The 12,283-nt window shown below is 44.0% G+C and overlaps 1 protein-coding gene across 2 annotated transcripts in view; it reads right to left on the minus strand.

The window, feature by feature from the left end:
* Nucleotides 1–12,283, minus strand: part of HPSE2 (heparanase 2 (inactive)) — a 112,281-nt gene that overhangs the window by 86,575 nt on the left and 13,423 nt on the right. Inside the window, exon 3 of one of the 2 annotated variants that reach the window (XM_069863551.1) lies at nucleotides 11,273–11,434. The exons of the other annotated variant lie outside the window; for it this stretch is intronic. Within the exon in view, the coding sequence (XP_069719652.1) occupies nucleotides 11,273–11,434 (162 nt within the window). The remainder of the gene's footprint in view (nucleotides 1–11,272; nucleotides 11,435–12,283) is intronic. 2 annotated transcript variants of the gene reach the window in all.

The following is a 12,283-nucleotide window of genomic DNA, read 5'->3' on the forward strand; positions in this document are numbered from 1 at the left end:
CTTTTTCAATAGGATTAAAAAAAAAAGGAATTTAAATTCATGGAGTTTTTAATTTCTTTAAGAAAGATTGTGTCTCTTGGCATAGCAACCAGATATAAAAATTAATGAAGTAAAAAGAGATCCAAAATTTCTTTTGAACACCTTGTAATCTTGCTGTTCCCCACACCACTTTCAGCTGCACAAAGCATGCACTTCTACAGGCTCTCACGTGCCTCTCCCACTCCACTGTATCCCTCCCCAGCATAAGCCTCTGAAGAAGCAGAGCATAGACCACATGTGGGACTCCAAGAACCTCGTTTCCAGAATTCTGACCCTTTTGTCAACTTGGAAAAAGGTAAAAGAATATAATTAGCTGTGCATGGCACATGCTCCTGTCCCTGCAACAAGGAGACTTGGCTGAGGAACTGTACAGTGACATTCACTGTTGTCCTCATGTTCCCCATAGACAGCCCCTTCCTGAGCCAGGAGGGAGCATCAGGGACCAGCTAACGAAGAAAAGAGCAAAAGCAAGCTGTAAATAATAAATGAATGGACAGATGGAAAAGGGGTTAGAGTGAGCAAGTGGATAACAAACCTTGGGAACCAAACTGTGTTCCCACCAGCAGGCAGTGCCCCCACCGAGAAATACGGTGCATGCAGGAGCCAGAGTCCAGCCACAGAGATTATCGCCGTTGCTCCCCACAACCCAGGCTTACCGACCACATCTCTCCCTTCTCTCTGTTTTCTCCATGAGTTAGCCCAGCCACAAAGTGTGGGTCTGTACAAGATGCATCCTGTACACCACAGAGGAGGCAGCAGCCCCCCGGACACACCTCCATTCCTGGCTGCAAGCTTCCTAGCAGCATGTAAATCACGTAAATACCATTCCTGTTCTTTTTCACAGGGAGAAAATACATAGGCAGAGCAGCCAGAATTCTGAAGCTAGCAATGTTCCTCTGACTGCAGTAAAATTGAGCTATGCCACAATTTGATGGGATTTTTTTTTTTAACTGCAGGGAACTCACCAGCCACAGCGTTCTTTCTCCGTCCACATCAGCAGCTGCCTTCTCAAAGCCTGCATTTGAGAAAAACTAGTGGGATTGTAATTTGAGTGAGAAACACATACACAAGGTGCTTCAACTTCTCCAGGCTGAGAAAAGTTATCTAATTAATTTATTGGGAAGAAAATACTGGACAAAAGAGTGCAAAGGAATATTTAAAGATTGTTGGTTTGGTTTTTTTTTTTTGCTTTGTTTTTAGGTGGTTTATTCTGCCAAAATTGGCATATTTCATCACCATGCTGGAAGGGAGCTTTGGCTGGAAACTCATCCGTATGCAGCAGTATAGACAGTAATAACAAAAAACAATACAAGCCATGGTTGTAAAGCTGAAAAAATAGCAACCAATTGCAAATTACAGAGTGTAAAATATTTTTAAAAGTTTAAAAAAAAAGGATGGAAAAATTCATGCCTTGCTGAGTTAATAGTGGGAATTTAAATATTGAGAAAAGAAAGGAAATGCGAACAGTGACAGATCCATTATTGGTGCCCACAGTAAAATTACCAATGTAATTACAAAAATATAAATGTATGCACTCCGCATTTGGGAAAAAAGATATGATGATGAACTCATCATGAGATGGTCATATACTTCACAATTTATTAATGACCAAGAGATGTATTAGATAACATCTGCTTTAGATAAACACTGTTAAATTACCCGCTCTGGATAATTTGCACCTCTGAGTGCAGTAAGAAAATCTTTGACCCACTAATGCTAATTTTTAATAAATCTTGGAATGCCAAGTAATTCTAGAAGGATAAAGAAGTCCTAACCCTGTACCGGTGCTTAGGCAGGACTAGGTGATCTGGGAAACAACAGCCATTCAGCCTAACAGCAGACCTAGACAAAGTAATTAAATGCTAATATGAGAATCTACCAATAATTCATTATGTTCATGTCTCAACTAATTACCAGCCAACATATGTTGTACAGAAAAAAAGTCCTGTCTAACTGATGTCAAGGCTTGATTTAAGAACTTGCATTAATAGAAATAATTTGGCATAACTAGATGGACAGAAGTGGCTGACATAAGAATGTATCCATTGCCTGCTTCCCTTCCCACAGGATGTAGTGTTTTTACCAATCATTTAGATAAATATAAACATAAATTTAAACATAAACTTAAACATAAATATAAGACTCTTATAGGCAGCTTGCAGACAGCACAAATGTAGGTTAGTAAATAATGAACAGAACAGCCCTCATTTACCCTGTGATCCAATTTGTATGGCTAAATGGCCACCATCCAACCAAGAATGCTTTAATTCAGCCAAGCACAAGATAATATACATACGGAAAAACAATATAGAGTTCATATCTCCAGGATGGAAAAAAGTCTGTCCTACATGGCCACAGGATAAAGGAGGAGCTATGAGGGGACTCAGGCAAAGTGACACTTAAGGAGCCAAGTCTATTCAGCTTAAAAAAGAGGAAAATCCACAAGATTTGACTGCTGCTCACAAGCATTACATTAGCACGGGGGGAAAGGAAGTTTCTAAGCTCATGGTGGGAGGTAAAACAAGCTCCAGGGCTCGAGAGTTAAAGTTAAGCATGATGCTGACAAGGAGGAAAATAACCATCAGCAAAGCAGAGGATGAGAAATACCACATAAGAAGGTTTGGGTGATCTTGGGGCCCGACACAAAAGCAGGGGGTGAAATTCAGTAGTACAAAGGGCAGGTATAAAAACCTCTGCATAACGTAAGAATGGAACGAGCCCAGACACTAGCATGCTGGCAGTCTGCTTTAGGCTACAAAATCAGGGAGATCAGAAGCACGAGCTTATTGGGAGCATCTGAAACACAGAACCCACTGGTAATTAGGGACCTTTAACTGCCCACACATTTGCTGGGAAAGGAAGGCATCAGACACAGCCTTGCATCAGGTTCCTGGAATGCACCAAGAAAAAAAAATGTGAAAGAAAAGACAGGAACAAAACTAGGGAATAAAACCTAGAGGAGCCTTCTTGCATCAGCAGAGAAGAAACAGGAAAAACCACAAAGGTGGAAAATCTCATGGGCAAGGGAGCCTGAAATGAGTGGTTTTATTTGTTAGGAATAGAAGGGAAAATAGCAGCAGGGTAAAAATAGTGCTTTGTAAGGACAGAGGCTTTAGAGAACTCGGAGGGCCAGCAGGTACAATTTCAGGCAGAATTAAAAGGGAGTTCAGGAAAGATGGTATTTCATAAACACATAGCAAGATAAGGGAACAAGTGCAACTTATCTTAGCGTCAGTGTACGATATGGGTAAACCACAGACTCCTCCACAGCTTGCAGCACACAATGGAGAAATGGAAATGCCATCATGTTGATGCAGATGCACCCAGACTAACAGCACTGGGAGAGAAGGACAAACCAAAAAAATCCAAGTATTCAACAGAAACTGTTCACAGCAGGGATCACCAGCAGTAACTAGGACACATTTGATAACTACATTGGTGGGAAAAGGCAGAACAAAGAGTTCATCACCTTCCAAGCAGGTAGAAAAGGTTAATAGCTCGGTTTGTGCCACTGAACAAGCTCAAGTCCTTCCAAAGCTGTTAGTGTGTGTCAGCCCTCCCCCCTCCCACTGAAGTCTGTTTTCTGTTAGGTTTATACGTTTTCTTTATTCTCCACACAGCACCTAGAACTGGCTGGTTCTGGTAATGACATTACATATTATAACATGTGTATAATTGCTCATTTTCAGATGCACAATTTATAAAATGTCTTCTCTTGTGAGGCTAGTTAAATTGGATAGTAAATTGAATTTAATAAATACCAAACACGTCATAAGAAGCCACATTCCCCACAGTTACAAAAGTGATAACCAAACAGGATAATGAGAAAGCCAAAGTGTTGCTTAACAGACTAGGGAGTGTCACCTGAGAAAAAGATTCACCTTCATGACCTCTCTCTTGCACACACATGCTGTCAGCACACAACAAGTTGTAAAACTACTAATTAGGGTAAGAGGAGGCAGTGGATCCCAAGGGGTTGGCTCACAGCTGTCTCAGGAAACAAAGAAGTATAAATTGGGACACAGTTTCACAATAGCAAACAGCTCAGAGTTAAAGCTGGAATATTTAATGCTTTTGTTGGTTCAGGCTTCATGAAAAGGGGATAACCAAGACCACAAAGTTAATGCAATTAAAAGCAGTAGAGTAGAAGCATGCAGTACAGTAGCACATGAGCAGCATGAAGATTACTGAAGTTTGACATTTTCTAATAGCTGAGGTCCATCAGCAACTATCTCTGGGAATTTCTGGAAGACAAATGAGGTTTCAAAAGACAGGAAAAGGGCAAATATAGTAGCTATATTCAACAGGTTGAAAACTCAAGGAAATTGCAGGCCAGTTCACATAACTCCAGTTCCTGGAAAAACGTTGAAAAATCATCAAACAATCCATCTGCAAGGAAGGGCTGGAAGCAACAGCCCTGCCACATGAAGGCAACCTGCCTTCTCTTGGACAGAGCAAAAGGTCTTATATGTAGGATAGAGGCAACAGATGTTCCATACCTTTACTTTCACAAGGCTTTACCTCCAGTTTCATATCATATTTTAATAAACAAATTAAGAAAATAAAGTCTAGGTGAAATTCCACAGGGAGAATGCACAGCTGGTTGGGAAATGGTACACAAAAGTGCAGCCATGAACAAGCGATATTGTATCAAAAAATCCATGATTATATAGGAGCATACAGACAGGAGGGTCACGCAGAAGATATATGAAATAACCCTTTCAGCCAAGAAAGGCCTTGGCTACAATACTCGTCTCGTTTCAAAGCAACACACTTCAAAAACAGGCCAGACAAAGTGAAGAGAACCCAAGGGACCTCAACAAAACACAGAACCACAAAAAAACGTTAAAGAAGGTTGAAAGGGACCTCAAGAGGCAGAATCAGCCACACATGTGTCATTCAACTTGAAAATAACATGGCCATGAGGAAAGAGCAAAAGCAAGGCAGTTGTTCTGCACAGAGAACAAAAGTCTTCAGGGAAACATGATAACAAACCTCAAATATGTAAAAGATTTCTGCAAAGAGGAAAGGAGTGCTTTAAGCCGCTCTCCACTTCCACAAGGAGAGGATGTGCCATAATGGGCTTAAACCAAAGCAAGAGATTTTTGAGACACCAAATCCATCATGATATGGATAATTATGCCCTAGAGCTAATTGCTGAGAAAGGGTACATCTCTCCCATCACAGCAGGTTTAAGAACAAGGATTAAGCCACATCATTTGAATCAGTTAACAGTGTTATCCCCACAGCGTGGGCATTGCCAGTGCCCGGCTTCTAAGCCCAACAACCTGCTGGCTTTACACAGACATGGCCAGGAGCACAATATATTTCAGCCAGTATATATATATAAACACACAAAACGCCCTCAGAAAGCCACGAAGTAAATCCAAACAGGCCATATGCTTCAGCATGAGCTCATATAAACAACTGATAATGGCACAAAAATACTCTGTTACATGACATTGTTTTCTATGGTTTGATTTTCCCAGCACCATTCCTGCAGTTCTGATCCCAAGGTCTCAGAAGACACTTGCAAATCATCCCCAAAAGGGACCGGGACCAGGCTACTCCGCTGGTCATTAACTACAGGCTCGGTACAGATATTGTTTTAACAACAAATTACACATTTTCTTGTCCCTTCCCCCCTTGGAATGCTACCCCCATTCCCCCCATCCCGGCTCCTGCTAGTGCTTCACAGCAGTTCTCTCTCCCTCTCTCTCTCTCTTTCCCATTGGAGTTGATGACATTATTGTCTTCTCCTTGCTGACATGAGATTTCCACCAGTACCCTAGTTGTGCTACTCAAGGAGACAAACTCTGGGATATTATTTTCCCTGTATATTTAGCTTTCAATGCTGTTTCATCTTCTTCAACTCCAACAAAGAGTTTGGGGCCCTCAAAGTTTGTTTTTCCAACTGTATCAGCTCATCACATAAAAGATATTGTCTGTCCTTATATACCTCTCCCATGCAGAGACCAGGTATAGCTGATTTGTCACGGAAAAGGCTAGAAGATGCCCTCTTGAGGTCCTTTTCATATCTATTCATATGATGCCGTGAATACTGTGAATAATGCAAGGGATTGTAGCGGAGATGAGGGCAGACAGCCTGATCCAAAAGCCACTCACAGGCCTGTTACACAGCCCCAGAGAGCACTCTCCCTGGAGAAAAGCTAGAGAGAAAGTGCAGTGCAGATCACCCTGGTGCAGCACCCAGTAAAACAGATATACCTATCACTATTGTGCAGGCTACAAGATGTTTAGACTGCTGATTCCAAACATGCTGCCAAAAAAAGGTGAGGAAGCTGCACTTACCTCTGCAATAAATCCTCCCAGGTCCCGTCTCACAAGGTGGCCCCTGCTTCAGCCCCCTAGAGTTAGCTGTAACTGGGTATAAAGCCATATATCTGGGGAAAATTGCAGTAAAAACAAGCAGAGCGGCCTTTCTGCCCAGCAGCACAGGCACCAAAAGCACAATCACCTCATTACCCTGCTCTCTGCACAGACCCACTTGCGAGGGCAGCCTCTGAGTCACAGTTCCTTGCAAAAGCCATGGGACAGATCCCAGGCCCTATGGACTTGTCCTGCTCCAGGACTACCACCTTTCAGAGCCACAGCTTTTGGCAGGAATTGCAAAACCATTGTGGGAGGTTCACAAGTGCAGGAAACACAAATGTCACAGGTGCTCAACCTGAGCCTTGTGAATCCCTGCCAAGGAACAAGCACAACTGCAGCTCTGACAGTCTTCAGGGGACAGGAGAAAAACATTTCTGTAGGGCAGCTGCTCGCTTACAAGCTCTTCACACATACATTACCCTCATCCCTGCTCTGTGCCAACCCACACATGGTTGCTCTACAGTAGACACAGACACGCTCTGCTCTCCCATGCTCTGCATTGCTTCACTCATCCCACTATCATGCAGCACCACTTAGGAAAAGCTGGTGCGTGCCCTTCATCACCGCCACGTCACACACCCATGCCACTTACCCTGGAAGAAGATGGCCTCTGCTTGGCTGCTAACATCTCCAGGTGGGGTCTTTTCCAAGTAAAGCCTCACAGAGAGCTCACAATTGCTGTTATGGCAGAGTTTAAATTATCTAACAATCTTAACAGGGGTAATGTGATGCCAATGTAAAACACTTGATTGCAATGCTGGACACAGACAGTGAAATACATGCTTCAGCAGCTCTCAACTCTGTTCCTAGCAGCTCCCACCTGATTTTAATCTCCCCCCGCCCAAGTCTCTCCTAATGCAACTGGATGAGTCCCTCTACTAACACCTTCAGCAGGGTGGGACAAAAAGGGTCAGCTGGGGGCATTATGTACCCTGTGGGGAGGATCTCCTGCCTCAGCTGCTGCTTTTAGAGGCTGTTTCACAATTTGACAGGATGGAGGGCGTCTACTACACACTCTGTAGCCTCCTTGCTGGTTTTTCAGTGCAGGTGTGGTGGGGTAGAACAGGACAGAGAGACATCATCTGCAGTCTCTTGATGCTGTGAAGTAATCTCCATTGTAACTTCAAGCAGAAGGTGGAGTAGAAAGAAAAGATGGGTTTTCACTCTTCAGAATGAGAAGTGGGGCAGTATTCTGTTTCCTCAGGATGGGAACTCCTAGAGGCATATTTATGGTTTGTCTGTGTATCTTGGGAAGCTCAGTTACACTTAACACTTCATGTAAATACATGACGGGACAGTTTTATGCATATGTCTATTGACCTCAGCAATTCCTTCTTCTATTCAGCTTAACAGGCTTTCCTTAATAACACTGCAAAAACCTGGATATTCAGTCTCTTAAAGCATAAATGCAGTACATGAATCCAGCCCTAACTGGCACCACAAATGGAAGGCTTCAGTTTTATCTGTCAAAGCTCTGCCTCCTGCTGCCCCACTCTCACTCCCTAAAACCTGCACACACGTTGTGTCTTCATTGCACAGGCAGTTCCTTACGCCTCACCCCCTGCCAGCCCAATGCAGTACATTCACCCATCCACTCCAAGGCTCCAAAATCATCTTACTGTCACCTGGACATTTCTCCTGAGGGCTGCAAGGGACGGGAGCCTGCTGTGACAACTGCAACTTCAACTCCTGCTGATACAAGCCATAAAATTATTTTGAACCTCCTAACCCATTCAGAAAGGAGCAGAAACAAGTTTCTAGTGAAAGATTCTTCCTTCTCCTCCCCTATCCCACTGCAGGCTGAGCTGAGAGAGACAGTTCCCAGAGGAGTGTGGGGGATGCTGTGCACTCTCCTCCTGCTCTGCTATGGGCTCACCTGAGAGCATCAGAGATGCTGATACGTGAAGCAAAATACCTATCTCTGAGCACCAAGAGGGCAGCAGCAAAGATTAATAAGCCTCAAAATGTTATACAGCATTTAAATAGTACTGCCACAGATCAAAGACTATCACTCATCTCAGAGAGGAAGGCTTGGTAAGCCTAGAAAGATCATGTACAGAAAACAAACACAGGATGCAAGAGAAAGCCTGCAGACAGGAGCTGAGGAAAGCTCACACTTGTCCAGAGAAACTGAAGTGGCCTATAAGCCAGAGTCTAACGTGTTCCTGGAGGAATGAGAGCCAGAAACACTGCCTGGTTTCACTCAGTCTCAGTTCTATCTTAGCACAAAAAAAATACATTTAATTTTAAGACACCCTCTTACCTTGCAGTTACCTGCTGCTGGGAGCAGCTTAAATCCCAAAGCAAAACCACAACTCTGCCTGATTGCTGGTGTAAGGAGCACACTGGGAACCATGTGCAACTGGTGAATAGATTTTAAAAAGCCACCATTTACATTGATGCCACAGGGACAGCAGAATCACACTCCCTGTGCTCAAAAAGCTTTCATTCTTAAAGCCATGAGGATAGCGGATAGAAGTTTGACGGCAATATCACTTGCCCACACTTGTAGACAGTGTGGGAGGCCTGATCTATAGTCTTCCAAGTTGTTCATGTAACTATGTCATCTGGGAGGAGGAGGAAGGGGCTTTTTATCCAAATCACTACAGTGGTAGCAGTAGTAGCAAGAGAATAAAGGTGCCTCACGTATTCTACTCCCAAGAGTATTTCTGGTATTTCTACTCCCAAGCTCGGTTAGAGAAGCCATTCCACCACAAAGCATCTTTACTCTCACAACATTGGGCGAGATTTGCCACTTACATTTCTTTGTTACAATTAAAGTGCTGCAGGAACTTGCAACAGGAGAAGCCCCTCTCTCTTACACAGAGGTGTGGGGTTGAATATTCCTTCTGCTGGACACTGAGTACTGAGGGTCATCCACAACACATGCACTGCATGAGGCCAAAGGACTCCTTGATACAGACCTCCAGGAGGAAACTTTGTTCTCAAGGATCACTCAGCTACTCCATCCCTGTGAACTCAGTCCTTCCCTGTCCTTCCCAAAACCAGGTCTGGATCCTTGCTCCTGCACCTCGCCTCATGACCTGGGGACTCCCTGCAGCACTGTACAAAAACAGTGTGCAGAACAAAATTAGTCCTCAAGCAAACTCTGGCTGACTGAATTTTGAAGGTAAGGAATGCCCTTCTGCAGTAGATGTACAACCCCTTCTGCCCACCCCAAACACCAGATCCATCACGGAGAAGGGAAATATTTACACAAGTTAGTAGAGTTCCAGTTAAATATTATGCTTAGCTGTCTAGAGTCCATGTTCTCAGATTATGTCTATGAAATAAAAGATTAAACTTCATAACAATTATGAAGTTGCTCTGCTCACATTCAAAGGGAGTTAAAGGACATTAAAATAGTTCTTTGCGTAATACACCAGTAAAATTGCTCTCTTTTCCTCAAAGAGTTGGAGCTAAAACCTTCTGAACTATCCTATAAATACACTTGGAAAGGCTAAGAGCTGAGCTGATAACCAGGTAGCACCTCTGCTCTGTAGGTTCTGTAAAAAATGTGAGCAATGCTGGAGAACTTTTGAAGCAGCAAGGAAAGGAGGATAGGGGAGAGCAGCTTCTCTTCTCGAGGGAAGTTTGTTTAGTGGAAAGTAAGCAAGATGTCAGGGGAAAAACTGACAATGTTGATTCCAGCAGTTGTACTGGGAATAAACAGCCAAGTGGATTACATTACAGAGAATGAGAAACAGTTCTGAGGATCCCATTTAAATGCTGGGCTTTCAGGAATGATGTGATTCAGCCACATTCATGGCCCTGATGCCCACCGGCCCTGGGTTGTGCCCTCTGCCAGTCCTGGTATCACCATCTATGGGATCCCCAAGAGGCCCAGCACAGCCAATGTCCCAGGGTAGCTAGAGCTCACTGCTGCACTGGCAAGGACACAGACCTCTGCAGGCTTCAAGGCAGGGGCTGGACATCGAATTAGGGATGACAGCAGAGGAGCGGGAGGTTGCACAGGACCCACTTGCCTCTCCCAGCCCAGCAGAATGGGAAGGCCACCCTGGGGCTTGCCATCTCCTCCCCAGACAGAGCACAAGGCCCTCTCTCATAAAAATCAGATGCCTCCCTGCCTTTCACAAGAAAGGAGCCCAGAAAGAAGAGATGGGGGTCTTGCTTGATTTATTTGTCTCCTCCTCCATCCCATCGTCTGTGGCTCATCCAGCTGTAGTGATAAGGAGAACAGCTATGAAAGGACACTGCTGGCTGCTGGGATCCTGTCCTTCTGCCCACTCACTGTCTGAAGACATCAGTCCTTTACAAGCACCATTAAGTGTGTATCCAAAATGTGGCAGTCTCCTCCATCCTTTGAGATTCTGTTCCCTGGATAATACAAACAGTTGCCAGAAAAAGAGTATCCTCTCATCTCTGTCTGGGCCATTATCCCTTTATATTTGCTCTCTAATATTTACTGGGTTCACACAAAGTGCATGCTCTGGAAAGGAAAAAAAAATCAGCTGCAGCTTAAAGGACTCCAAATTTAGTAATTGCTGCAGCCCCATCAGCGTGAACAGTTAGCAGGGAGAATTCTCCAGCACTTCACGTGCTGTGGTATTCTGCTTAGGTCAGACTGTAAAAAACGTTCTGTCCAGGGACACCAAATCTGGACTGTCAGCGTAGGTGCCAGCTGCAGAGGCCTTCTGAGTCCACCATGGTTTCCTGCAGGTCCTTCCCTCCCAGCACCCAGTAATCTTTGTAAGAAACACAGGCAGCCAGGGAGATGCTGGTTCATACAGAGATGAAGCACCTGAGGGTTTTAACACACCTGTGAGTTAGCAAGAACTAGCCCCAGCTCCTGGATCCAGAGCTGGTCTTGCAGCCTTACCTGTTAATGTGAGGTTGCTGTATGTGTTTGAAAACTGCTCCTTTAACAAAACCAAGTGCATCTGAGCTGCCTTTTCCCTCTGTAGCTCCAACATTATGTCAGGATGCTGGGCGATCTTACAGCCTTTCTGCTTATCCAGGGCAATGTCACTGCGAACAATGTCTACAGCAAAAGGGAAAGAAAAAAGGGAGATGGCCAAACCTCAGCTTTCATTTTCACCAGATGCTTGGATCAGCACCAGCCAACATGACAACCACACAACCATCACTCACCATGAGCAACCCAAAAAAAGGGTCCAAACCCCTTGGATCCATCTATCCAATGAAATTCCTCTGTTTAGGCCTCCTTTCCTCCCACAGAAATCTCCAGTCATTGACTTTAATATGCAAACACCATCTACCATCCCTTGTATCCTTCACCTGCCTAGTAGTTGTTCTCTTTACAATGATGACCCCTCCCTTGCAGGGAAGTGCAAAAGTCTTCCCAACATTTATATGCTACTGTGTGTTTGATGCTAAATAATGAGATAAATAAAAAGACTAAATCCCACTCTGGTGACCCCTGGCTTCCATTTACCCTTGCCTGTCAAAGAAAATAAGAAGGCGGCTTGTTCTTGCCTTGTTTATCCTCACTGCAGCTATCACAGCTAGAGTTAGGTCAGCACAGCTTCTGACTCTCCATATCCTTCTAGCTCCTGACATTCAATTCAATTGCTATTTAACAATTGTTTTCTCTTCTTATGAGCATTTGAGAATTCATATTGTGAAATAAGAATATGGTATTCCCTGTCCTAAAACTACTCACCTGCTGGGGAAATGGAAAGGTAGGGGTAGCAGGGCAGAATAAGAATCAAGTAGGATGTGTCCAGTCTCTAAACAGAAGTGGAATGGTGCAAACTGGTCCTTGCAAGGTCACTTTCTGAATTTAATAGACTCTGTAACATGCTCAGATCCACAGGCACCAACCATATGCTGTGTCTAATTCTTAAAAAACCTTAAGCAGCCAGCACTG

Source organism: Phaenicophaeus curvirostris, chromosome 9, assembly GCF_032191515.1.
Source record: "Phaenicophaeus curvirostris isolate KB17595 chromosome 9, BPBGC_Pcur_1.0, whole genome shotgun sequence".
Taxonomy (NCBI): domain Eukaryota; kingdom Metazoa; phylum Chordata; class Aves; order Cuculiformes; family Cuculidae; genus Phaenicophaeus; species Phaenicophaeus curvirostris.